Source organism: Grus americana, chromosome 1, assembly GCF_028858705.1.
Source record: "Grus americana isolate bGruAme1 chromosome 1, bGruAme1.mat, whole genome shotgun sequence".
Lineage (NCBI taxonomy): Eukaryota > Metazoa > Chordata > Aves > Gruiformes > Gruidae > Grus > Grus americana.
The window spans coordinates 143,454,892-143,478,017 of record NC_072852.1 but is presented as its reverse complement, the minus strand read 5'-3'; the positions used below and the strand labels follow the sequence as shown (position 1 = coordinate 143,478,017).

Sequence of the window (23,126 nt, the reverse complement as noted above, 5' to 3'; positions counted from 1 at the left end):
GTAGGACAAGTATTGTCAGCTAATGCTTCAAATGTTAGATCCTGTCTCTCTAACAGTATTGTTATTTTTCGCTGAAACATGATGTCATTTGCTTAAGCCTTCGATAAAGTCATGTTAGGGTGTAATGTAATGTAGGTTAAGTATTTTATGTAGAAATGAAAAACTGTGTGGCAAAGCACAGGTTTTTTTTTTTCCTTGATGCCAGTGTACCTCAGTAGTGTTTTTGAACACGTACAGTGCTATGTGGTCAGTTATATGCTAGGAGAAGGGAGAAATACTTCTTGCAGACTTTGTAACTTTGCAGCTGTGAAATAGAAGGGTTGTCTGATAAAACAGAGCAGTGTGTTTCTTTCACTCCCAGAATTTTGAGGTCAACACTAAGCTGTTTGTTTTGGTCAGATTAAAAAATAAAGTTTGAACCTTGTCTTTCAGTATCATGAGTTTCTAAAGTGGTTGACAAAATGAGTTTCTATGTAATATGTGTGCTTAATTATTTGTTGTTTTTTATGGACTCATTGTAAAGTCATCTATGAACCACAGATTGCAATCATCTAAGAGAAATTCATGTTTTAAATTTGACTGAAACCTTCAAGTGTCGACCCTGATAAATGTATTTTAATGCTTCAAATTTCACATGTTGTTCTAGCGTGTGTTATTTTTGTGGTATTAAGGAGCCATAGAGACCAAGCTTTGTTTTTGTCTTGTGAAACAGGTAGGAGAAATTGACACTCAGAAGTTTGTGGACTAATGCTAATGTTTCACCTTACAACAGTTGTGTGTTAGTGGGTTTTTTTGCTTGTTTGGGTTTAGGTTTTTTCCATTTAAGAGGAAAACAACCATTTTATTTTGAGATGGTTAAGTTCTGTTTGTTAGATTTTATTTTCTTGCCATATTGCTGCTTTTGTGTTATACCATAACTTGGAAGCATGAGCAGCTCTATAAATATTTTCTTGTTTACTCTCACCTTCCCTTTGACTATCTTTCAGACAGTAAAGCTCTTGGAGCAAGAACATAATGAAGAAAAGATTCGCCTTCAGCAGCTAGAGGAGAGACGAAGGCTCCAGGAGGCTGAGCTCAAACGTGTGGAAGAGGAAAAAGAGAGAGCGCTGGGGTTGCAGAGAAAAGAAAAGGAACTGAGGGAGAAACTACTGAACAATCTTCTGAGCAAAAAAATGGATGCAATTAATCAAAACAAAGAAGAAACTGAAGCATCTCAGGCTGACACGCTGAAAACCCCTAGCGGTGTTCCACACACTGTGTCATCCAGCTGCATCACTTCTACCTCAGGACAAGCTGTTACAGGCAAACTGACTCCTGGCTCTCAGAGAGAAGTAGCATCCCCTGAGAGTGAAAATGCTCAATGCAAGTACTTGAATGGCAATGTTCATGACAAAGTTCATGTCAAAGAAGGTCAGAAACTTCATACCACAACCTCTGAGAGGTGTTCTGAGAAAAGAAGTTCCGGGGCGCTTTCATGTGTTCCTGCCAGTAACCAGCAGCAGAAGAGCCTCTCTAGCTATGACCAGAATACCTGCAGGAAGGACTCACGTTGTGAGCAGGGCAAACATAGCACAGAGCCAAGGAGAAGAAAGAGCCGTTCATGTAGCAGTGTAAACACTGATGAGAGTAAGGGTAAACGAGAGAGGAGCAGGCACAGAAGAGATGTGAGTTACCGGGATGAAAAGCGCCGGAAAGAAAGGAGGTATTATAGACACTCTAGCAGAAGTTACAGTCCTCGACGAAGCCATAGTCCTCGTCGAAGAAGTGTAAGCTCCAGACGTTCACGTTACAGAAGAAATCGCAGTAGCGAACGTAAACGAGACAGAAGAGAAAGAAGTCATAGTCGCAGAAGCGTGAGCAGGAGACGAAGGCACCGGAGGAGATCACTGAGTAAGCAAAGGAGTACTTGGAGTGGGTAGTGGAAGGCCTTGGCTCTTTGGAAATTTGGTTGGACAAAAGGGCCAGAAAGTTGTAAACGAGACCTCATCGGTGTGACTGCTATAGCAAACGCGTTTGTTTCAACCAATGCTTAACTTGCACCTAGTCCCTGAAATCAAGAAAATAGATGCCAGATTTTTTTTGATGTTCCTTTGTCCTTTGTTGTCTCTTTCTAGGTTTCTGCCACAATGTAGGTATAACCACCTGTGCTTGTGCTTGATTTCCTACAGTGCTAAAAGCCAACCTGTTTTCTTGATTTCCAGTTGTCTAAACCTTAATTTTAGTCGATTTAGTTTTTATCTCTGTATCACCTAATTTGGCTTGAGAAGTACATGGGTGCCAGTTATAAGAACTCCAGACATAACAAGCTATTACATACAGATTTGATTTAAAATGCTTTCTGGTGCATTCAATGAAATTACATTTAACAAAGTAAGAGTTTTTTCTGACTGGGATGGATAGCAGGACTTTCATATAGTTCTTACACTGACTATCAAGATATGCAAGATATCTTTTAAACTGCTATGATTCCTTCATATATCTGTATGGTGCCAAGCTTTGTGGCCCAAATTATTCTGGCATGTAATGCCATTTGTATAATAATACTTTCCATGTAAGAGAGGCACACTGATGTAGGAAGTAAGAAGCAGTGGTCAAATGGTTGAAAAGTTTTTCTGTTATTTTGTTGACATATTTGGGTTTGTAATTACTTTAGGTGGCATAGAGCCACTTGAAGCATTTTTTCAGGTACGTACAGAGCTAGCCATTGTCTTATGAAAAAGGGGCCTTCTTGCTAAATTATTTTTACTTGTGGTGTTGGAACGTAAGGCTGCAGTGTCTCTTGTTAAATCCATTTCAGAATACTTTTGCTTCTAAAATGCAGCTCAGGAATATTAAAAGCTATAATGTTACAGTGAAAGAGTTTATTTTGCCTTTTTATGGTAAAATTAAAAAGAAAACTGTTTCCAGTGAACCGAAGTTGCTGTTTTCATATGCCAGTACATTAAAATCTGCGGAAGTGTTATACGACAACCCATTTTGGAAAAAAGTCACTCTACACATTTGAATAATGAAGCTCAGCCACTTCTTGATGGTCCTGTTATGTACAGCTATATCAACTGGTAATTCAGCAGGACCTGTGCTCTTTATGTACAGTCCTCAGATGCCATTTTCCTCACACTGATGCATCAAATCAAAGTGCATCCCTCTCCTGGAGTGCCTGAGAAGCACATTGGTGCTGCACCTCAGCTGGATCCCTGGCTGGCTGAGTTTGTGTTGCTTTCAGTGAATCCATGCGGGCTTTGTTTCTTACTAGACAATGCTGCTGAAATCTTTGTAGTTAATAGCTGTGGAAAGAAAAGGTAGACATTCTTTCATCTTCCTGGCAATTCATGTTTTTAAAGATCTCCAGTTAATTATGTTACTTCTCAAGTTTTTGTGACTTCTGTTGGGAGTTTCTCAACTGTCTTGGGGGCTGAGCGCTAGACTGATGTATCTAATTTCAACACCTCCAATCTCTTGAATTCTGAGCAGTTGCTTTCTGTGGAGAGTTCATTTTTCTACTATCTTTGTTAAAGTGTTAAAAGCCTATCTACTGGAAGAGAAGTTCATCTTTAGTAATGATTTTGCTAAAATGCAATCTAATGTTGGTGGCAAGTATTTGATAAGGCTGGTGGGATGCCTGCTTGTAAATGCATGCAATTCTGCTTAGCCTGCTGTTAAACACTGACCCACTGTCAGGTAATGCCACTTTAAAAAAAAAAAAAAGTATTCCATCTGCAGTTATGTGAGAAGTTTAATTCATGGTTGTCAGTACCAATGTCTTTGAGCTCAGGATTAGATTCTTACTAGTATTTCTGCAGTATATTTCTACTGTGGATTTCCACTGGGATTGATATGTTGGATGGGGGGTCTTGATGTATTATGCAAGTAATCAGGGACATGCAAGTTTAATGCTGCTTTCAGGAAGTCATCAAGCTATGAACTTGTCATTGCCAAGAGTGGAAGCAGTTAAAGAAGTGGCGGTCACCAGAAAGTGTTGGAGTCATACTAGAAGAACCCAACAGATATTGTTAGTTGATACAAAAAACTGTGCTTGCTAGGGTTTTTTTTTGTTCCAGAGAGGGTGCCAAGAGCAGGTTTCATATTCCACCCTGAAATTATTAAATTCCATAAGCTCCCCTGATGTTTAGGACAATTTGTGAGACCAGATAATTGTGGGGACCATGTTCATCTGTCAGGCTTTGATACTCATTCAGCTTAACACACCATATCCAGCACTGGCTTCATACAATGTCCTAAAAGTGCAATAATGTAACTCAGTTGTTTATAGTGCTTGTATTATTTCTTTTCACAGCAGCTTCAGGAAGAAAAGCCTGAAAGTGCTTTGAAGCTACTTGCGAATGCTTACTTTCCAAAATGCAGAGGAAATGTGGAAGAAGTCCTCTTTCAGTCCGCAAGCTGAACCCAATCAGAACCTCTTAAAACTCATGGTACCTAAAGTTGCCCAGTAACTGCCCAGTGCAGAGTTTTATCTATTCTAACACTTAGCAATATTGTTGCTTCAGGTATGTGTTTTGCATCAAAGCTCTCCAAAATCTTTTCAGTGCTGAATGTTCTGAAATGGATATTGCATCATGTGTCCCTGTACTGGGTCTGTCTGGGAAGGAGTTAACTTTCTTCATAGCTGCCGATGTGGTGCTGTGTTTTGGATTTGTGAGAAACAGCGTTGATAACACACCAGTGCTTCACTTACTGCAGAGCAGTGCTTGCACAGTGTCAAGGCCTTCTCTGTTTCACATTTTGTGCACGCTCCCCCTGAATGGGTAGGCTGGGGTTGGGAGGGGACACAGCTGGGACAGCAGAGCCCAACTGACCACAGGGATATTCTGTGACATGTAACATCATGCTCAACAAGAAAAACGGGGGCTTTTGTCTTTCCAAGGTCGCCATTGCTCCAAGAGTGGCCGGGCATCCAGTTGCCTGTGGTCTTCATTGATGATGGGCTTTGAACTGCAAGGAACATTGAAAAGAGTTGAAACTCTAATCTTTTAATAAGATCACAAATATAAATTATGCCATGCCCAGTATAATTTATTCAGGTTTTTGTTATGGCTGAGGTATGTGCTTGTACTACTGCAAAAACCTCCCTGATGCAATAACTTAATATAATTTTTGATAGTGAACAATTGCTTTTTGTTCTGTATTGATTGTGAGTACATTTCTACCAAGTATCTTCTATGGGTTTTAGTATTTCAAATGAAAGAACTTAGGATACCAGCAGGCTTTATAATGGCTTCTAGAAGCCGAAGTACCGAAGTTACTGATGCTTTACCCTACTATGGAAGAATGTTGTGATGCTGATTGCTTAAATCTTACCTGATTGCTTGGATTTGCAAGACTGACTTTCAGGAACTGACTTTCTGCTTTTTTCTCTAAAGCAGATAAAATTAGTTGGTCTTTTTTTCTTCCATTTCGGTGTATGTCTGTTGAGTGACCTTGAGTTCATAGGAAAAGCTAAGTATTTAATGTCTATCCTTTGCTGGTTTATCTGCTTTAAAGCAATGTCCTTTTGAAATGGACTACAAACTTTGGTCTAATTAATGAAGGAGTTCAAATAATCCACACTACTGTTCTTGGTCTTGTTTAATTATTAAATTTACAGTGCTTAAATCACACTGCAGTCACAGGGTCTGATATGAACGTTAAGGGAACTGAAAAGTATAGGATTTAGCAACATACCGAAGTAATAAATACTTCTGAAACATTGAATTCATGTTGGTATGGTTGAGTATTGGATAGGGTCTGATTTAGCTATTACGCTACCTCTACTTTTAGACCCTGAGCTGCTAGAAATCCAATCCAGTGAGAATGTCTGCAAAGATACCTGCCTGTTTACTTCTGAAACTGGTCAGCGAGGATTATGTACCGTAGTAACCTGACTTTCTTTGCTTAGGCTTGTCATGAGTTGCATGTTACTTCTGTCCCATTGTGTCAAAGTTATGTATCCTACTCCATTTGTCTGTCAATATTCAGGGTTTGATTTTATTTTGGTGGCTTTGTTCCCCTGGGTTGTAACAAGGAATATGGACTTATTCACTGTTTTTATTGGACATCAAGGATCTGGGTGAACGAGACTGTAAGTCTTTTTCTTCTCCATTAGACTGCTGTTTGAAAAGTTGGAGCCTGGATGTCAGCTTTCATCTTGACTGAACACATGGCAGCCCCAGGGCTATAGGGTGGAGATGGGCAAAGAAATCCTTGAAGATAATGGAAGACTTCAGTACAAGTCATTCTTCCAGAAGTGTTAAGCTTATCCCATGCATTTGACTTCATTTGTTTTGTCCTGCTTTCAAACTGGAGCTCTTCCCATGCCATTGCAAAGCCAAGAACTCAAATAGTTCCCAACTTCGTGCTCTGTGTCAGGCAGCCATACCTGTCAATTTTAAGCTTACTTCAAGATCAGCCTTTGTTGCTGGGGAAAGCTCAGGTTCACTCTATACTGCTATGTTGTTTTCCTTCAGTGGGGGAAAACTTTCCTCAGGGAGCAGGACTGGTGTGGTGCAAACATGGGGTGTAAAGGCCATTAAGCCATGGATCGGGCAACTCCACAGTACAGCACTGTGTTCATGCCTGCTGGAAAGCCTTGGCAGCAGTGAAAGAGACCTCTGTGCCCTGTTCCACTTAACTGAGTCTCCAGAAATGCCCAGGGTTTCTTCCAATGTTCTGCCTCCAGTTTTGAGACTTAAGTTACACAATGAGACAGGAAGAGAATTTTCTTAGTTGCGAGGATGCGCTTCTCTTCTTGCGCTCAGCTCCAGGAGAGATTTCACATCTGTCACCACAGAACATGCTATCTCCCTTTTGTCCTCATAGAGGTGCCAGGAGGATAGGATTGAGCCAGTGGGAACCCACGTTGCTCTTGAGGATGTGTAGAGTTCAGAAGTGTATTAATCATGATACAAGGCAGCGTGTGACCTCTTCCTGTTTGGGGATGAGGACCCTGCTCATCACAGACCGCTTGCAGCAAGGTCTGAGCTGTGGCTGTTGGCACTGGCAGCCAGGAGTGGTTTTCCTTGTTAAGCAAAGAAGAGCATGAGCCTCAAAAGGGTAAGAAATCCAAGTTCCTGTTGGTATGGTCAGTGTCACCACATAGTCCTGTTCTGATCCTTAAAGAATGTCTTTGCCGGTTCCTGAGGGCTGATGAGCCTCTGCAGTTAACCAGCCTTTTGGCCTGTAGTTTTATTTTTATGTCCTGGCCCCTGCACCAGGTCACTCAGGGAGCAACTTACTCAACAGAAACTACAGCTGCTCCACAAGGGCAAGGCCAAGGCCAAGCCCTTCAATATGATTGTTGTGCTTTCCATCTGCTTGCTACAGTAAAGTAATTTTGATAATGTATGAGTTGTATTGCTGGAAGTAATTGATACTAGTAAGAAGTGGTTACCAAAGTTGTGACTATAGCCATGTTTTTTTCTAATTGACTCTACCTTTGTAGAGTAATCTATTCAATGACCTATAATAAAGGCATATGCATGATTAGGTATGCATATAAAAAACATTTGATATGTTATCTGGAAGCATCATCTTGAAAGCTGTTAAAGAAAATGGGAATTACTGCAGTTCCCAAAATTGTGAGCGCAGGACTGCACCAGGGACCACAAGGCTATAAACGCAAACCAATGAGAGTTAATCACTGATCAGTGCTACCTGGGCATCGCACCAGTGACAGCTTTAGGGCAGGTCTTGAACATGAACTGACTATTGCAGCTGCTCGTGTTTGATAGCAGAGGTAGAGATGTTGTTAGATTCTATATAAGACAGCAATTAAACCGACTAGTTTGGCAGATGCCTTAATTCATAAATGGGTGAGCAAAATTGACCACCAATGTACTGCTATACAAGTTAAGGAGATTCTTTTATTATAATTAAGAGGAAATACCTGTATTGCCTGTGTTTTGATCTGGTATCCTGCCTTGGATTGGTTATAATCTGGATACAACACCCATTTAATTAAGCTTATGTTGCAGTCTGTTGATCAGGCTCTTCCCCAGCCCAATGAATGTGTTACCTGCAGAATGTATCTTTTGCTGCCTTGCAATAAATTTGCAGAGTCGTCTCTGGTGTTTGTATAAAGCAGCAATCTAGTTGCAGTTGATCCTTCAGAACTGGGTGCAGAGAATGGATCCCTCTAGTGTCTTGCATTCCTAAATGTGTAAGTATTATTGTTAAAAGGAAGCATACCTCTTTTTTTTTTTTGGTACTTAATCTGATACTGGGCTCTTGAGACCTGTTTGAAATGATACGCAGCAGCATCCTTCTTTAATCACAGCACAAAAAATGAATTTGATCTGGTTCCCCCTCACATGCTGTATCCCCTGAAAACATCATCTGCTGTCTCACAAAAAAGATTTATACTAGCTCAAACAAACACTTTACCATAGCAGCAGGTTATAAAACTTTTGAAGGGCTAAGTCTGATTGGAATCGTTTTCTAGCTGATACCTAATGTAGTTGCACTGTGGCACCTGCGAAGTGAGCTCTACCTGCTGTGGACAGGATACCCAGGAATGCTGTCCTTGAAACTGGACTGTCTGTAGGACAGCACGAAGGGGATACTGTCGTGGTAGCACCACAATCACTCCCTGATAGCAGTCTCGACTCTGAACAAGGATTGATCACCTTCTGAGCAGGTCTTTCCTGCAATTCTGTATATGATCCTGGCCACGTGCCTGTAAGTGCTCTGAGGAATTGCCTGGTGCTGTCTCTTACTTTCTACCTTCACTGGAAAAGGGAAGGGCTGGCAAAATCTTTCTCTTCTGCTCGCTGCACCTGACATGTCTGGCAAACAACATAAGGCTGCAAAGAAACATTTGAGGTGAGCCACCAGGTAAAAGGACTTCAGGGGTGCTTGCCCATGCCAAGCCATGGGGACACTTCCTTCTGAAGGATTCTTTTTGAAGACACGGAGGAGAGGATTGTCAGATTAGCAAGTGTAAAATGGCATGTGCAAGGCAGTTGTGTGCCCACTGATTGCCTTTGTGATGCTTGACAGAGCACAAGTCATTTCTGACAGGAAGGCCTGCCTCAGCTACTGTCCATCTTGGTTTTCTTTTTGCATCTCTCCCTCTGAAATTTTAGCTAGTAAGGCTCTGTCCTCGAGGAGAATATACCTCTTCTCTGCTGGGACCTTCTTCTGACAGAGAGCTCAGTGACTATTTGGTTGAATTATTTGTTGAGTGATTATTTGCAGGCCAGGAAGTTAAACTAAGAACAACTCTGGATTGCTTGTGATGGTCTTTAAGAGACATTCTCAGTCAGAGTTTTTATTACGAGGAAAACTGAGGAGAAGGGAGGGTTTGCTTAGAGAATGAGCTGGTTATACAGGATTTCCTGCCCACTCCAAATGCCTGCCAGTAGTATTTGTGATGTAAACAGGAAAAAAAAAAACAAACCTAGTTGGTGTCAAAAAACTGACAGAAGCAATAGTCATGTTACTAGGGAAATGTATCTGTTGTTAAAACATGAGAAAAATTGGAAAGTATAAAGAAGAAAATCAGCATTTCATTAAAACTGGATGTTCTGTTTCAAAGAAAAAGTATGATATGGAGTATCTTGGCTTTTTAGGACTCTTAAAAAAAAAAAAAAGGGGGGGGGGGGCAGGCACAGGGCACAAACTGTGTTATATTAATGCACTTCCAGGCCATCTGATGTAAGCTGGGCATACTTAGAGGCCTAATAATGATAGGGAGGCACAGTTGTTTCCATACTAGCATTACTGAAACTCATTATCATAGTCATGTCTCTGAGATTTGTACTTGTTGCTTATAAGGAATGTTGCATGTGTGAAAATAGTGTAATCTGCCATTTCTCACCGACAGACACGTTATTTTTACTAAATCTGCTTTGTTCGTAGATCGCTTCTTCCTTTCAAATGTTATGCAAACATGATGTGATTATTTTTTGTGTAGTATTTGTCTGTAGTGAGTCATTTAGGCAAAGAAAAATTCATCACGAAAGTAGAACCGTGGAGGTAAAATAACAGCTTTAGCCTGCACGTGGTCTCAGTGCTATGACAGCTACCTGGATGGGGTTTTTAGAGAAAGCAAGCCATTGCAATTTCATCTTCACGAATGCATTTGTAGCTTAAAAGGAGCTTAGACTTTAAGCCTCAATAACAATTTACTTGGAAACAGCAACACGCTGTGTGTGGCTCTGCATCAATCTGGTGTGGGTTATCTGCAACCCTCCTCCCCTACATCTCCCTACCAGTAGTAATCCCATTAGATGATTACATCTGGTGTCCTCAACAGACGGATTTAGTCATAATTGAAAAAGTACTGCAAGTGGGTTTAATTAACTGTGTGGTCATTTTATTACCTGGGTCTCTTGTACCCTATAACTTTGCCTTAAGTGAAGTGAATTTATGGCCTGTTAGGACATGCTAGTCTACAGTTGTGCACATAACTGCCTGTAATTTAGTCAAACCCACAAGAATCAAGGGTTGAGCATTTTCATACTCGTGAATCTTTAATGCAGCTGTACTAGATGTCACAGTAATACCTGATTACCAATCTGTGGCTGAGTCATTTGAGGAAAGTAGTCTGTAAGCTGGTGAGCAGCAGCTAGCTCTTCCTAGAGTTCTTTTGTTTAGCTCAGTAGAAGAGAAATGTGTCCTTCAGCGTGGTGAGCGTTTGCTTCCAGTGTGGCTAATGGCCTGGATCTGAGTAACTGTTATCATCCTGGGAATGGGAAATCTTTATGCTTGGGCAAAATTGCACCAATTTGTTTCTCAGTAGCAGGCAGGCAGGACTGGCCTTTAGCAGAGAAATATTTTTATTTTCCTACACCTTTCTAATCTTTTGGTTAACAATGTTTATCTTTGGCTAGTGATACTTATCTATGTACAATTTATTTGTCTATTTTGATTAGAGGAGAGGGAAAGCTGTTGAGAGAAAGAAGTTGACCTGGTTATCCATATGGATGCAGACTTAGTGAGAAATTTTTGAGCTTTCTTTTCCCGTATAACTGTCTTTGGAATGGATGCAAGGAACTGAAAAAGCTGTAGCGTCATCAGTGAGAGTGGGTCTAGATTTGTGCAAATTAACGAACTCTGCAGACTCACGCTTGTTGTGTGCGTGTGCAGACGGAGGTTCCTAAATAGAAACAGAGCTTGTGTGCTTTCCTTGAGGTGGGGATAGCAGGGGAAGAGGGCCGTTACGTATGTAGATATGTTCTTGAAACCTGTTGTCCAGACATTTCCTTCAGAGAAAGTGACGTGTCAAGTGCAAGCTGCACAGATTCACAGTCACTCTGGCAGAGAGGTGTGTTGGGATCTCCAGCCTCCACTGTACAAAATAAACAGAATATTAGGGTCTAACCTGTATGGAACAATGAAGTCTGGTGCACTAGCAAGACAACAGCAATATATTTACGGGCTATGTTGGCCAGGATGAGGAGGTCTAAATGTTTTTACAGTTTGGTGTTTGCTGTAACTTTTGTACACCTCGTGTTCTGGTAACACGGGATACCCTGGGTGTTAGAACCGGGGGAACAGGTACTGTTTTGGAGTTGTGCACAGAGGGGAAAAGGCTGGTAACTGTGACGTCTACTTAGCTAACTTTAACAACTAACTCTTAAGTAGGTTGCTATTTCATTACTGGCTAAAAGAAATACAACAAGCTGAAATGTAAGGATCTGAATGGAAAATACAGATCCTCAGAAAAGTTATACAGCGGAACCTTTCAGTTGAGAAAGTTTTGCTGCATCCATAAAATGGTCAGAAGGACCACGTGGAAAACTTTATACTGTCCTGTTTCTTCTAAAATGAGGTAGGTTCAAAAGAGAAACACAGAACTACCCTTCAGCAGCAGCGTATAACCTTACTTCCTAAGAAAGGAAGAGAACATTAAAATGTTGTGTTGGGACGAAGTTGTAAAGTGCGGTCTTAAAATATACACCCAGCTAATGTACACAAAATGTTAGGCTCCGTGTTTATCATTGTATTGCTCAAGTTTGTCCATTACCTTAATCACTGAAGCATGGAGAAAGCTACAACTGAAAAATGCTGTTTGGTAGCATTTTGCCATCGCTGTATTACCTACATCAGGCTCATTTACTGTTGTTGCCTGAAGGCTCAATAAATGTGTGCTAGAAAAACTGTCTTTCCGTGATGGAAAGGGTCTTTTCTCACCTGAGAGTTGCAGCATCTGCTCAGGAAGGCAGGCATTCACAAGCTGGAACAATGGACAGTGGGGCAGAGAGGTTTCAGGAAAGTAACCCAGGGTTTTCATTTTCTGATGAAAGACCTGTGAGATATGTTCTGCATGATCCATGCCATATCTGGCACTTGACAGTCATTTCATTGTTGCTTCTTAAGGTCTTTCTGCATGCCTGTGTTTAGTTTTGGCGAGAAGGGGAGGAAGACTGTGACGGCCAGCCGGAAAATGTAGAATATTTTGTCATCCCTCAGCACCTGCCAAAACATGGCAAAGCACAAGTAGGACACCTCTACCTGCTGTCACTGGCAGCTATCAAACAGGCACTGCTTTCTAAGCTGGAATGTGGGGAGACCTGCAAAATATGGAAAAGGAAGAAGAGCAGATTTAATTCTTTGTAGACTTCATTTGAGCGATTGTTGTCAGAACAAACTAGTCACTGCGACAAAGCAGCACAACAAACAGAGTCTTACAGCTTCCCTTCAGACTGGCTGCTTCTGCACTTAGGGATGGGTGGTACCCTACTGCCAGCCCCAGGGTCACCTGGACCTGTGCCCATCACAGCAAGTTTCATCTCCCCTCTGGCTACACCCCTGTGTTTCTTTTATCCTTTCCATGGGCACAGCTTGCAAACCTGACCAGGGAAGAACAACCATGTTTTCCGTACCTAGGTGGAAATTATTCCAGGCACAGACTGTGGTGGGATGCTTTCTTCTCCTTCAGCTCCTTGTATAGACTCCGCTCTCAGATTATTTCTTCAGCAGTTCTTGCCTGCTATGTAGTTGTCATGCCAGTCATTTTCCTTGCATGAGTAAGGTCTGAGGCCTTGGACACAGGACCTGGAGCCCAAGGCTGAACAAGTCTGTGTTTCAGCATGGTGACGGTTAAGTGCTGTGCATATGATTGAGTGAGGGGTGAGTGGAATTAGGGCCATGGGAGATGCCAGGCTTGGCCAGGGGTATGCTGTGACCGCTTTGAGCTGAGCTGATATTCCTTCATTCTTAAGCCCCGTGAATGTCCACATTTCACCTGAAGGATTGTGTTGCCAAATTGTCATCTTTCCTCTGAGGTCATGTCATTGAGCTGACTGACATATGTAAGGATTTCTATTCTTGGGAAGTCTTCCAGCATCAAAAAGCCAGCCTGATAGAGCAGAGCTGCTTTTGAACAAGCCCCAAGTAAGACTCTGCTTTGGTTTATGAGCTCTGGTGCATTGCACTGAGTTCAGGTTCTTGATGCTGTTCTGTACTGATTTCTGTTTTGCTTGTCACAAGCTTTCAAGTGCTTCTGAAGTACCAGCATGTTAACTGACGGCTGAACTGACAATACAAGCTTTCATCTGCCCTGCTTTGTTAGCCTTGTACTTGATGATGGAAGAGGCAAAGAAACAGCTGAAGGTGGTAGAAAAACCCATTGAAGCCAATAACTTAGCTAACACATTTTGTAAGCAGTGTGTTTCTCAGAAGCAATAAGATTAAGTGGATCAGCTGGTGTGCTCTGTGCCTGGTGGAAAGAAGCTTATTTAAATTAAGAGGACTGGAGAATCTGTGCCTCAGTCCAGAGAGAAAATGGGTTCGACAGAAGACCTTGACCATCCTCAAACCATCTTGCAATACAACAGTGGATTTTTAGTCTCAAAGGTAAGAAATGTAACTCAATCTTGGATAGATTTCTAAAAGTATGCAGACAGAAATATTCAAGGATCTCACTTTAGGTCCTGCAGGTAAGTCTTTGGAACGAAAACCATGTCATATGAAAGCATCCTGTCTGTTCGTCTAGGCAGGAAGGAAATTTGAAAAGAAAAAGGATTTGAAAGCATCCTGACCCCTCAGGATAGACATCGCATTTATTGAGACCTCTCTGACCTTTGGAGGCTTGGATGAGTAGACCTTGTTTCTACATGAGGCTTTATAAAAAACACATGAGTTTATTGCTGAGGGCTTGCTGTCTGACTGCCTCAAACGTGGAAGGTTCCTTTGGTGGTGGGATTTCTTCCCACTTTTCATTTTAGGAGTTTGAGAAACAGATGGCTGACTTCAGTTGCCTTTTTCTCCCACTGTCATACCATGCAAAGAACAAGATTTTTCAAATACCTTCTCAGAGGATTTTCTTCCCTCTCCCATGGTTTGTCTGTATGTATTATGCAGAGGGGTGAGCTTGAAAACTTCTGTGTATTGCCTGTTTTCAGGTGAAAGAGAGTCTGGTATAATGACTGTTTCTTCAAACAGCATTTGTTAAGGCACGAATGTAGAACTAGTAGTTCCACTTTCCTTAATCTTTACTGATGTCGTTTACCTTTTGGTGTGTGTAAGCACATGGGCATAAAATTATAATATCCAGTTCAGTGGAGATTTTTTCCTCATTTTATATTTAGCTACCTTTCCTATTGTCCTTTGCTGCACCTCTGGTCAACACAGTGACGGAAGGAACGCTCTTTGGGTTGTGCAAATACTGCTGCATCCTAAGGCTCCTGAAAGGCAGAGCTGAGAGTAAAGAGAGGAAAGATGGATAATGAAAAATTCTTTTCGCTTGGTGAGAAAGAGGGGTGCCTAGTGCTTTCCGGATTGACACTGGTACTATGTTTTTGAGAAACAATCTCAACTTTGGTTAAACCATGTTCTTACTGAGAGTAAAAGGAGCTTCCTGTGGACTGTATCAAATTATTGTAGATACAGGCAGTCAACTGAGTTGATGCCTTTGTTACTGTTTTAGGAGTGTTTATGTGGCCAGAGAAATAGGCTAATACTTGTAAACTTGACTGTGTACAGCTAAAGAAGGATGTTTTTCTTATGTATGGTTATGTATGTGTGTCTGAAGGTTGAGGGTTGTTCCTGGAGATGTTACACACCTTCCTTCTCTGTGAAAAGACAGGGAAATTCTGCTGGCCCTGAGGAACCTCCCTGCCTCAGGGAGACACCTGTAGTCAAGCACGTCAGTCCCTCAAAACGGTACATAGAGTGGGATATTCCCCCCTGCTGCAAGCCACAGGAGAGTCTCCAGGTTCTCTGGAGCATACATTAGATCCTTAGTTAAAGAATAAAAAAAAACAACAGGAAAACACACCACCACCACACACTCTTGCCTTTGTGCTTTCCAGGCAAAAAGCAAGAGAGACTGTAAGAATGTGCTCTGAAACTAAGGAAGAGGCAGGAACATTCACACCCAAAACCTGGTCTCTAAATGTAAACCTTTGTGAGCCAAACACATTGGCTGGCTTCACCAGAAAAGGAAAAGAAATGAAAAACGGTGCACTACAAGCACTGTATAGTATTATCAGTGTTCAGAGAAACTTCAGTTTAATCATTGGACTTGTTTATATAAAATATGATTTTACATTAAAAAATATTATTATATGTTTATTTTCTCCAGCAAAGCAGCTTTAGAAATCAGTAAGCTTTAGTGCTTTCACCTGATCCCTCGCTCTCGCCTTTCCTCACCCCCAGGTTATGTTCACTGCCTGTGAGTTGGGGGTGTTTGATCTTCTGTTGGAGTCGGGAGAGCCTCTGTCTTCAGATGCCATTGCTGCACGCTTGGGTACCAGCACCACGGGGATGGAAAGACTGCTGGATGCCTGCGTGGGATTGAAGCTCTTGGCAGTAGAGCTGACACAAGGAGGAGGTAATAAAGGCAGAAGAAGGGGAAGAAACTAAAAGACTTAAACCTTCTGATGGTTTTGAAAGTGAGGTGAGGTATGTGGGGAGAAGTGATATCTAGTTTTAGGCCAGTTCCTGTAGCTGGAAGGAGAGAATCACTTGGGAACACTATCCCCTCTTCAGCTGAAAGAGAGGCAGCAAATATCAGCATGATTGATGTGTAAAGTAAAACCAAGATGAAGGGCTCTGTGTACCTAAACTACTTTGTGCAAGAGCCTCAGGTGACCTTGGAGAAGATATTCAAGGTCTCTGCAGAGCTGTTCTCAAGAAAACTCTTGGGGTGTGGGCATGATTTTAAACCTTAAAGCAAAATGGATGGGCAATGGTATGATTTAAAAACGTGTTTTGTTTTTCTTTGGGGTTTTACCACTACGTGAAGTATTTTGTTAGGTTGCTGATCTGAACTGTGAGAGGTGATGTAAGTTCGCCCTTGCATCAGAGACGTTGAGTCCACATGGTCAGAAGGGATCTGTGGCCATCAGACAGCTGGTCAGGACAAGCCAGAGTCTTGCAAGTTGTGTTCCCTGCTCTGGCTTGTGCTGCCTTGCCCTGTTTTAGGGCTTACAGTAGCTGCTCAATGTGTTTAGGGAGAGCAGGATCTATCTTTTATATCCCATTTGTATGCCAGTCCCGTGGGTGAGGGATGCCACTGCAGATGCATTGGAGGAAGCGAGGAAGATTTCTCTGAGTCCTTTAGGCATTCATTTGTCTGTAGAAGGTCCTGCCCTAGTGAAGAGGGGTAGGTATGGTTAGCATGATATTTTGGGGACTTGTCTCCCACTTGCTGACCTTGTTGATTGGAATAGAGATTTGTCTACAAGGGCTTCTCATTTAAATAGAGCATACCAAAAGCTTCTTCTGATAGCATAAGCCTGTAGGTAGATAATGACACTCATAAGGCATTCCTCTTGCTGTTCTTGAAAGAAATGTTTAATGGTGGAGTAAGCGTAGGAATATAGTGTTTACTTACATTGAATGGGGCAAAACACATTTCAGCAACCCTCACCTGCTGCTCATTGCAGTGGAAGGATTGATTGTGGAAGCAATGTGTTTGTGTCTTAGGTCATATAGACATCTTCTGATTATAAATACCATTCTGTACAATAGGCTTGGCAAGGTGATATATCATACATGTTAGTAAATATATTTATTTCACTCTTTAGCCCTCTACAGAAACACAGAGGTTTCCAACATCTACCTTACAAAATCAAGTCCCAAGTCTCAGTATCATATTATGATGTATTACTCTAATACAGTCTACTTGTGCTGGCACTACCTGGCTGATGCTGTGAGGTAAGGAGGAGTGTTGTGTGCTGTCTGTTGCAGACCACTTTGTGGCATCTGTGTGGCTGCTCTCAGAGTGGTGTTTTTCTGGGCAGGGCACAATGAAGATGCTGGCTGGTTCTCAGAAAGAAAAAACAACAAATCATTTTGGCTGTTAACACAGCCAATATGTGTTCTTGTTTTTTCTTGTTCTCCATTTGTGTGTGTTCTTGTTTTCCTTCTGATGGTAGAGATGATTTAGGAATCAGATTTGTGTGTGTTTGACCTTCCGGAAAGCACTTGATCGTTACAGTGGCTCTTACTTGAGGAGGTATCAACAAAGTAAATGATGAGTAATGATGGCTAAGGATACTTCTGTTGCAAAGGTGTATAGGAGTAGTTTAATATGGGGCTGAAGTCTTACTTGTTCCACTCCGAGCAACCGATGATCAAACATGGTGTGTGAGATGATTGCGCCAGTCTCACACCTTTACCTGAGATGTGTTCCCATAAATCACAGAATCACAGAATGATTTGGGTTCGAAAGGACCTTAAAGATCATCTAGTTCCAACCCCCCTGCCATGGGCAGGGACACCCTCCACTAGACGAGGTTGCTCAAAGCCCCATCCAACCTGGGCTTGAAAAGAATCAGTCATTCTTGTGAAAGATTGAGAAATATATCAGCATATTTTGGGGTGGCAAGTGAGGATCCCTTTATAGCCATTACAAATAGGCTGGCGTATATTCTATACAAAGTTGAGCACCTTCCACAGTGATGAACAAGCTGAAACTACAGCCCCAAGGTGTGCTTGGGGTAAAAGAAAAAGAAATTCACACTCATAGGATTTTTTTTGTTGTTGTTGCTTTTTTAGAGAAGGAAGAAACCAATATGAAAGAGCTTTTGGCATTTCATCCACAGACCCTTTTGGAGCAATGTACAGGTAATCATTAGTATATTTATAGAAATTTTATTCTTCTTATTGTAGATAAAATTAGTTTTTAATCATGGCTCAGGACAATTAAGTATGATGATGTGAGAATCCCACTCATCAGAACCATCATGCAGCGTTTTCCTTTCTCAACAGTATCCATTACTAGGACAGTGTCTGATATTTTGAATAGAAGTATATAATTTTCTATTTTGAAAAGCATATCACAGGTCTCTGGCACAGAGGCAATGGTAGCTGAAGGAAAAAAAATCCCTTGGAAACCTGAGAATTAGCAGTGTAATACACTGTTGGACTTCACTAGTCTTAATTCCCTATTTAAATGCATATATGCATAGCTGTACCCTTCTGCTACAGTAAGAGTCAAGGTAGGTTTATATGCAAAGAGAATGTGTTCAGTGTCAATAAAAGCAGAGATTAGTGTTTAAGCTAAAACTTGTAATAACAAGGTTATTGTAGGTTACCTTTTCTACGTGCTATGTCTGTTTGCCTTACTAGATCAGGAGAAGAAATGCTGAAATTCATGGCTGGCCAGAACTCAGTATGGAGTATATGTGGCAGAGATGTTCTTGCTGCATTTGACCTTTCCTCTTTCACGCAGATTTATGACCTGGGAGGTAAGCATCGGTAGATCTTCTTTAATAAGCCTCTGAACTGTCGCTTTTTACAAGCTGTGAAAAGAACAACTCATATATTATATGATGGGCAAAGTAATGGAAAGCAGGACTTAGCAATAAAGGGAGTGTTTACTGATTTGGTTGGGTTAAAAAGAAAAATGTGAGAGTAGTGAGAGCATTAGGAAGCTGAATGCTTTTCTCGACAGAGTCTCATTGGTTTGAGTAGTGGCCCGTCCCCTTGTTTATGTGGCAGGTTTGGCATTTTTTCTGGCCTTGCTTGAAACATTCTTCCAGAGCCAGACTTTTTCCCTCCTCCTTTTCAGTCAGTGTTGTTGAGATGTTGTCTGCAGCCTCTTACCCTGCAGCACCCACTGTCCCAGCACTGCTGACTGCTGCCAGGACTCATGGGACCTGTCAGGTTCTCTTGCAGGCTCCATCACTGCTTCCCCAGCACCCAGTTTAGTGGCTCTTTTTTTCATTTCCCACCTTCCAGCATCCACAGCTGTGTCTGGCTGAGGGAGTGCATAAGAGCTGTAAGGGCTGGGGCTGACCCCACAGTCCTGGGTGCTGGGGGCCCTGGGGCTTCCTGCAGAGCAGAGACAGTGGTCTCTCTTGTCCCTCCTCTTCCCTTTCAGCAACACATGGGGAGCAAATGTACCTCGCCAGCTGCCATGAGGCTGAATGCACCATTGCCTGCATTGCTTTGTGGGGGTGTTGCTGAACATGTTGGTTTTGTGTCAGTGCTGACCTTCTTTTGCTCTCACTAAAGGAGGTGGAGGAGCTTTGGCCCGGGAGTGTGTTTCTTTGTACCCAAATTCCACGGTCACAATTTATGACCTGCCGAAAGTCGTGCAAGTGGCCAAAGAGCAATTTGTTCCCCCTGAGGAGCATCGGATCACTTTCCATGAAGGTAGGTGCAGATAGGGGTGTAGTGTTGTCACAGCTGTTGCTCCTGAGCCCCTTGGCTCTGTTCAGAGGTACCATACTGGAGGCTCAGGTCTCCAGCTGCCCCTTAGTTGGGCAGAGTGTCCCAGACTGCAGCCTCCCCAGCCCAGGTCTGCAATTCATTGCTCCCACAGGGCTGTCCCAGTTGTGCACCTGCAGCTACCTTCTCTGAGACACGACTTGGTTATTCAGCAACCCAGAAACTCTTTACTCCTGAACACAACTATTTGATTACTTAGAACAAGGGTACCTAAAAAAAAAAACAAAACAAAACAAAAAACAAAACAAAAAACCCACAAACAAGTCCTGCAATTTTGAAAAATTGCCATGCTATGTTAGAAATCTTACCAACACTCCCTTTTCTCCTGTGCAGACCTGGCAGATGTGCGGGTTTCCAGGCCTGCTCTGAGCAAGGGGTTGTCATTCTCTGGTCATGACTGTTTGACTGTCAAGTCCTGAGATATTTCAGGCTTTGAGTGTGGGTGAGCTACCCCATATTCCTCTTGCCTAGTCCACAGATCTTGCTTGCATGGTCTTTGCACCATCTGTGATGAAAATGAATGTAGGGAGATCTAATTTTTAATGTTTTCAAAAGCCCTCCAAGTGTTGGAAAGACTTCATATGGCTTGAAGCTCTGAGAGAGGAAAGAAGCCTTTGAGGAAGGAAGGGAGTGCATACAAAGATGGAGAAACACAGAAAATGTTACATGTGCCAGTGGTACAAAGAAATGGGAATGGAAATGGCAAAGTAAGATACAGAAATAAAAATATGAATTCAGTACACCAGGTGCTGAACAAAAGGCATGATGATGAAGCTAGTGCTAGGAGGTGAGAGATGTAGATTTTTTTCCTTATGGATTTATGATGTAGCTCTATGGTTACTGAAGGTTTTTGAAAATTTGCTTAGATAAGAGAATTCTTTCTTCCTTTTTTTCCATGACAGTTTGTCACAGAAAACATGACAAGCTGTCTCTTCTTTTTAATGCTTTATGAAACTGAATTCCTGCCATTGAAGAAAACTCAGACTCAAATGCTTTCCTGTGCATCAGTGGCCATTTTAGATGAGCTACTGCTTTTAAACATTTCAGACCTTCTTGAGACTGAATAAGAACAAGACCCCCTGTGCAGTGCCACAGAGGACTTTTACCTGGTAACTGTTGCTGTCTGATGTGGGTGATGGACATGGCAAGCACAAAGTCTGTGGAACTGAACAGAACTGAAAATACTTGCTTAACTCAGCCCTATGCATTTTGAGGGTTTTGAGTAATACATGTATTCTTGCTTTACAGGAGACTTCTTTAATGATCCAATTCCAGAAGCTGAACTGTATATTTTATCCAAGATACTGCATGATTGGGATGATGAGAAATGCAGGCAGCTGCTGGCAAAAGTCCACAAGGCTTGCAAACCTGGTAGGTGTGAGCTCTTGAAGAGCAGGGAGACTCTCACCTATCGGTAACATGAAGCATACCAGTTTCAATGCGCAATTTGGGTGGCAGAGTTTCAGTGCAGAGCTTAGTGTTTTGCTTTCCATGTGCAGCTGAGTGAAATAGGGCCTGGTCTAAGTTCTCATTATCTGGCTTCCAGTTTTAGTCTCCTTCTTTACAGGGACTCCTCTTTCAAGGCATTTAGGTGTAAGGATTTGAGGTATTGTTTAGACAGACAGGTATATATGTCATAGTAAAAATCCCATGAAGCATCACATTGAACCCTCACAGCTTTGAAAGCACTGCCTACAGAGCTGGGTTCTCAGCAAAATCAGAAGGCTCCTGTGGATTTCAGCTGGGCTGAATGGGAATTTCCATCCCAGCCATAGCGTCCCTTTCAGCCCTGGTACGTCAGTACCTACGTAGCCAAGCAGAGGCACGCTCCGATGCTTTTGCTCTTTCATTGCCTTCTGCGATGCTGAAATATGACTTTACATAGAGGCTGCTTCTTCCTGAAACTAAATGTTAGGATCCTATTCAACATATTCATCAATGACCTGGACGAGGGGACAGAGTGTACCCTCAGCAAATTCACCGATGATACTAAGCTGGGAGGAGTGGCCGACACAGCAGAAGGCTGCGCTGCCATTCAGTGAGACCTGGACAGGCTAGAGAGCTGGGCAGAGAGGAACCAAATGAAATTCAATAAAGGCAAGTGTAGGGTCCTGCACCTAGGGAAGAATAACCCTGTGCACCAGTACAGGTTAGGGGCTGACCTGCTGGGAAGCAGCCCTGGGGAGAAGGACCTGGGAGTCCTGGTGGACAACAAGTTAAACATGAGCCAGCAATGTGCCCTCATGGCCAAGAAGGCCAATGGTATCCTGGGGTGCATTAAGCAGAGTGTGGCCAGCAGGTCGAGGGAGGTTCTCCTCCCCCTCTACTCTGCCCTGGTGAGGACACATCTGGAGTTCTGTGTCCAGTTCTGGGCTCCCCAGTTCAAGACAGACAGGGAACTACTGGAGAGAGTCCAGCGGAGGGCTACAAGGGTGATGAGGGAACTGGAGCGTCTCTTGTATGAAGAAAGGCTGAGAGAGCTGGGTCTGTTTAGCATGGAGAAGAGAAGACTGAGAGGGGATCTTATTAATGCTTATAAATATCTAAAGGGTGGATGTCAAGAGGAAGGGCCCAGACTCTTCTCAGTGGTGCCCAGTGACAGGACAAGGGGCAATGGGCACAAACAGGAACACAGGAAGTTCTATCTCAATATGGGGAAAAACTTCTTCACTGTGAGGGTGACCGAGCCCTGGAACAGGCTGCCCAGAGAGGTTGTGGAGTCTCCTTCTCTCGAGATACTCAAAACCCACCTGGATATGATCCTGTGCAACCTGCTGTAGGTGATCCTGCTCTAGCAGGGGGGTTGGACTAGATGATCTCCAGAGGTCCCTTCCAACCCCTACCAATCTGTGAATCTAATAACTGAGCTGAAAAATCTCGTCTTTTTAGAGCTCAGTGTGTGTTTTATTTCTCTTTATTCAACCAGGCGGTGGAGTACTGCTGGTTGAATCTCTTCTGAATGAAGACAAAAGTGGGCCTTTAGAAACCCAACTGTATTCGATGAATATGTTGGTCCAGACAGAAGGAAAAGAGCGAACAGCAGCAGAGTACAGCATGCTCCTTGAGGCAGCTGGCTTCGGAGAGATTCAAGTCAAGAGGACTGGAAAACTCTATGATGCTGTTTTAGGGAGGAAATAATAGTACCTCTTCTATGTACCTAACAAGATAGAATAAGTAGAGATGTGATATTCCCTTCTTAGAGGGGAATCATCAACTTAGCTTTTAATTAAGGCAGTCAACTTCTTTTGTAGGCTGATACATTGTCAGGAGAATTGCTAATGATAGACCTTGAGCATGCATAGTTTGTGAGTGTGGCACCCTGATTGGGGTTTGCCTTTGGGTCTGGACAGGAGAGATAGGAATCAACACCTGTTCCACATGAAATAACCCACAAAAGAAATATGCAGTGCATCTGCTTCAGATTTTTTCATTGTTTCCAATTTTAACACTGTATCTGACAAAAGCAAAGCTGAATTTGTACTTGAATTCCTGCAAAATAAAACTGA

General features: G+C 42.4%; 2 protein-coding genes across 8 annotated transcripts in view; both read left to right on the top strand.

Annotated features, from left to right (window-relative positions):
- Positions 1–15,671, top strand: part of AKAP17A (A-kinase anchoring protein 17A) — a 21,425-nt gene extending 5,754 nt beyond the window's left edge. For 2 of the 5 annotated variants that reach the window (XM_054813184.1, XM_054813174.1), the window contains 2 exons: positions 987–1,890; positions 6,101–6,223. In XM_054813184.1, the coding sequence (XP_054669159.1) occupies positions 987–1,890; positions 6,101–6,150 (954 nt within the window). In that variant the 3' untranslated portion in view covers positions 6,151–6,223. Of the gene's footprint in view, positions 1–986; positions 1,891–4,294; positions 4,430–6,100; positions 6,224–15,597 lie in introns of those variants that run through there. The other 3 variants (XM_054813203.1, XM_054813193.1, XM_054813194.1) reach the window with 3 other exon arrangements.
- On the top strand, positions 4,341–23,126 carry ASMT (acetylserotonin O-methyltransferase). 3 transcript variants are annotated; one of them, XM_054813347.1, is made up of 8 exons: positions 4,341–4,430; positions 15,598–15,772; positions 16,971–17,100; positions 17,944–18,012; positions 18,517–18,635; positions 19,405–19,545; positions 20,869–20,991; positions 22,547–23,126. In XM_054813347.1, the coding sequence occupies exons 1-8, from the start codon at positions 4,341–4,343 to the stop codon at positions 22,756–22,758; spliced, it is 1,059 nt and encodes a 352-aa protein (XP_054669322.1). In that variant the 3' UTR covers positions 22,759–23,126. The 3 variants fall into 3 exon arrangements, with proteins under 3 accessions (XP_054669322.1, XP_054669340.1, XP_054669331.1); XM_054813365.1 differs by lacking the exon at positions 4,341–4,430 and adding an exon at positions 7,004–7,047; XM_054813356.1 differs by lacking the exon at positions 4,341–4,430 and adding an exon at positions 13,683–13,794.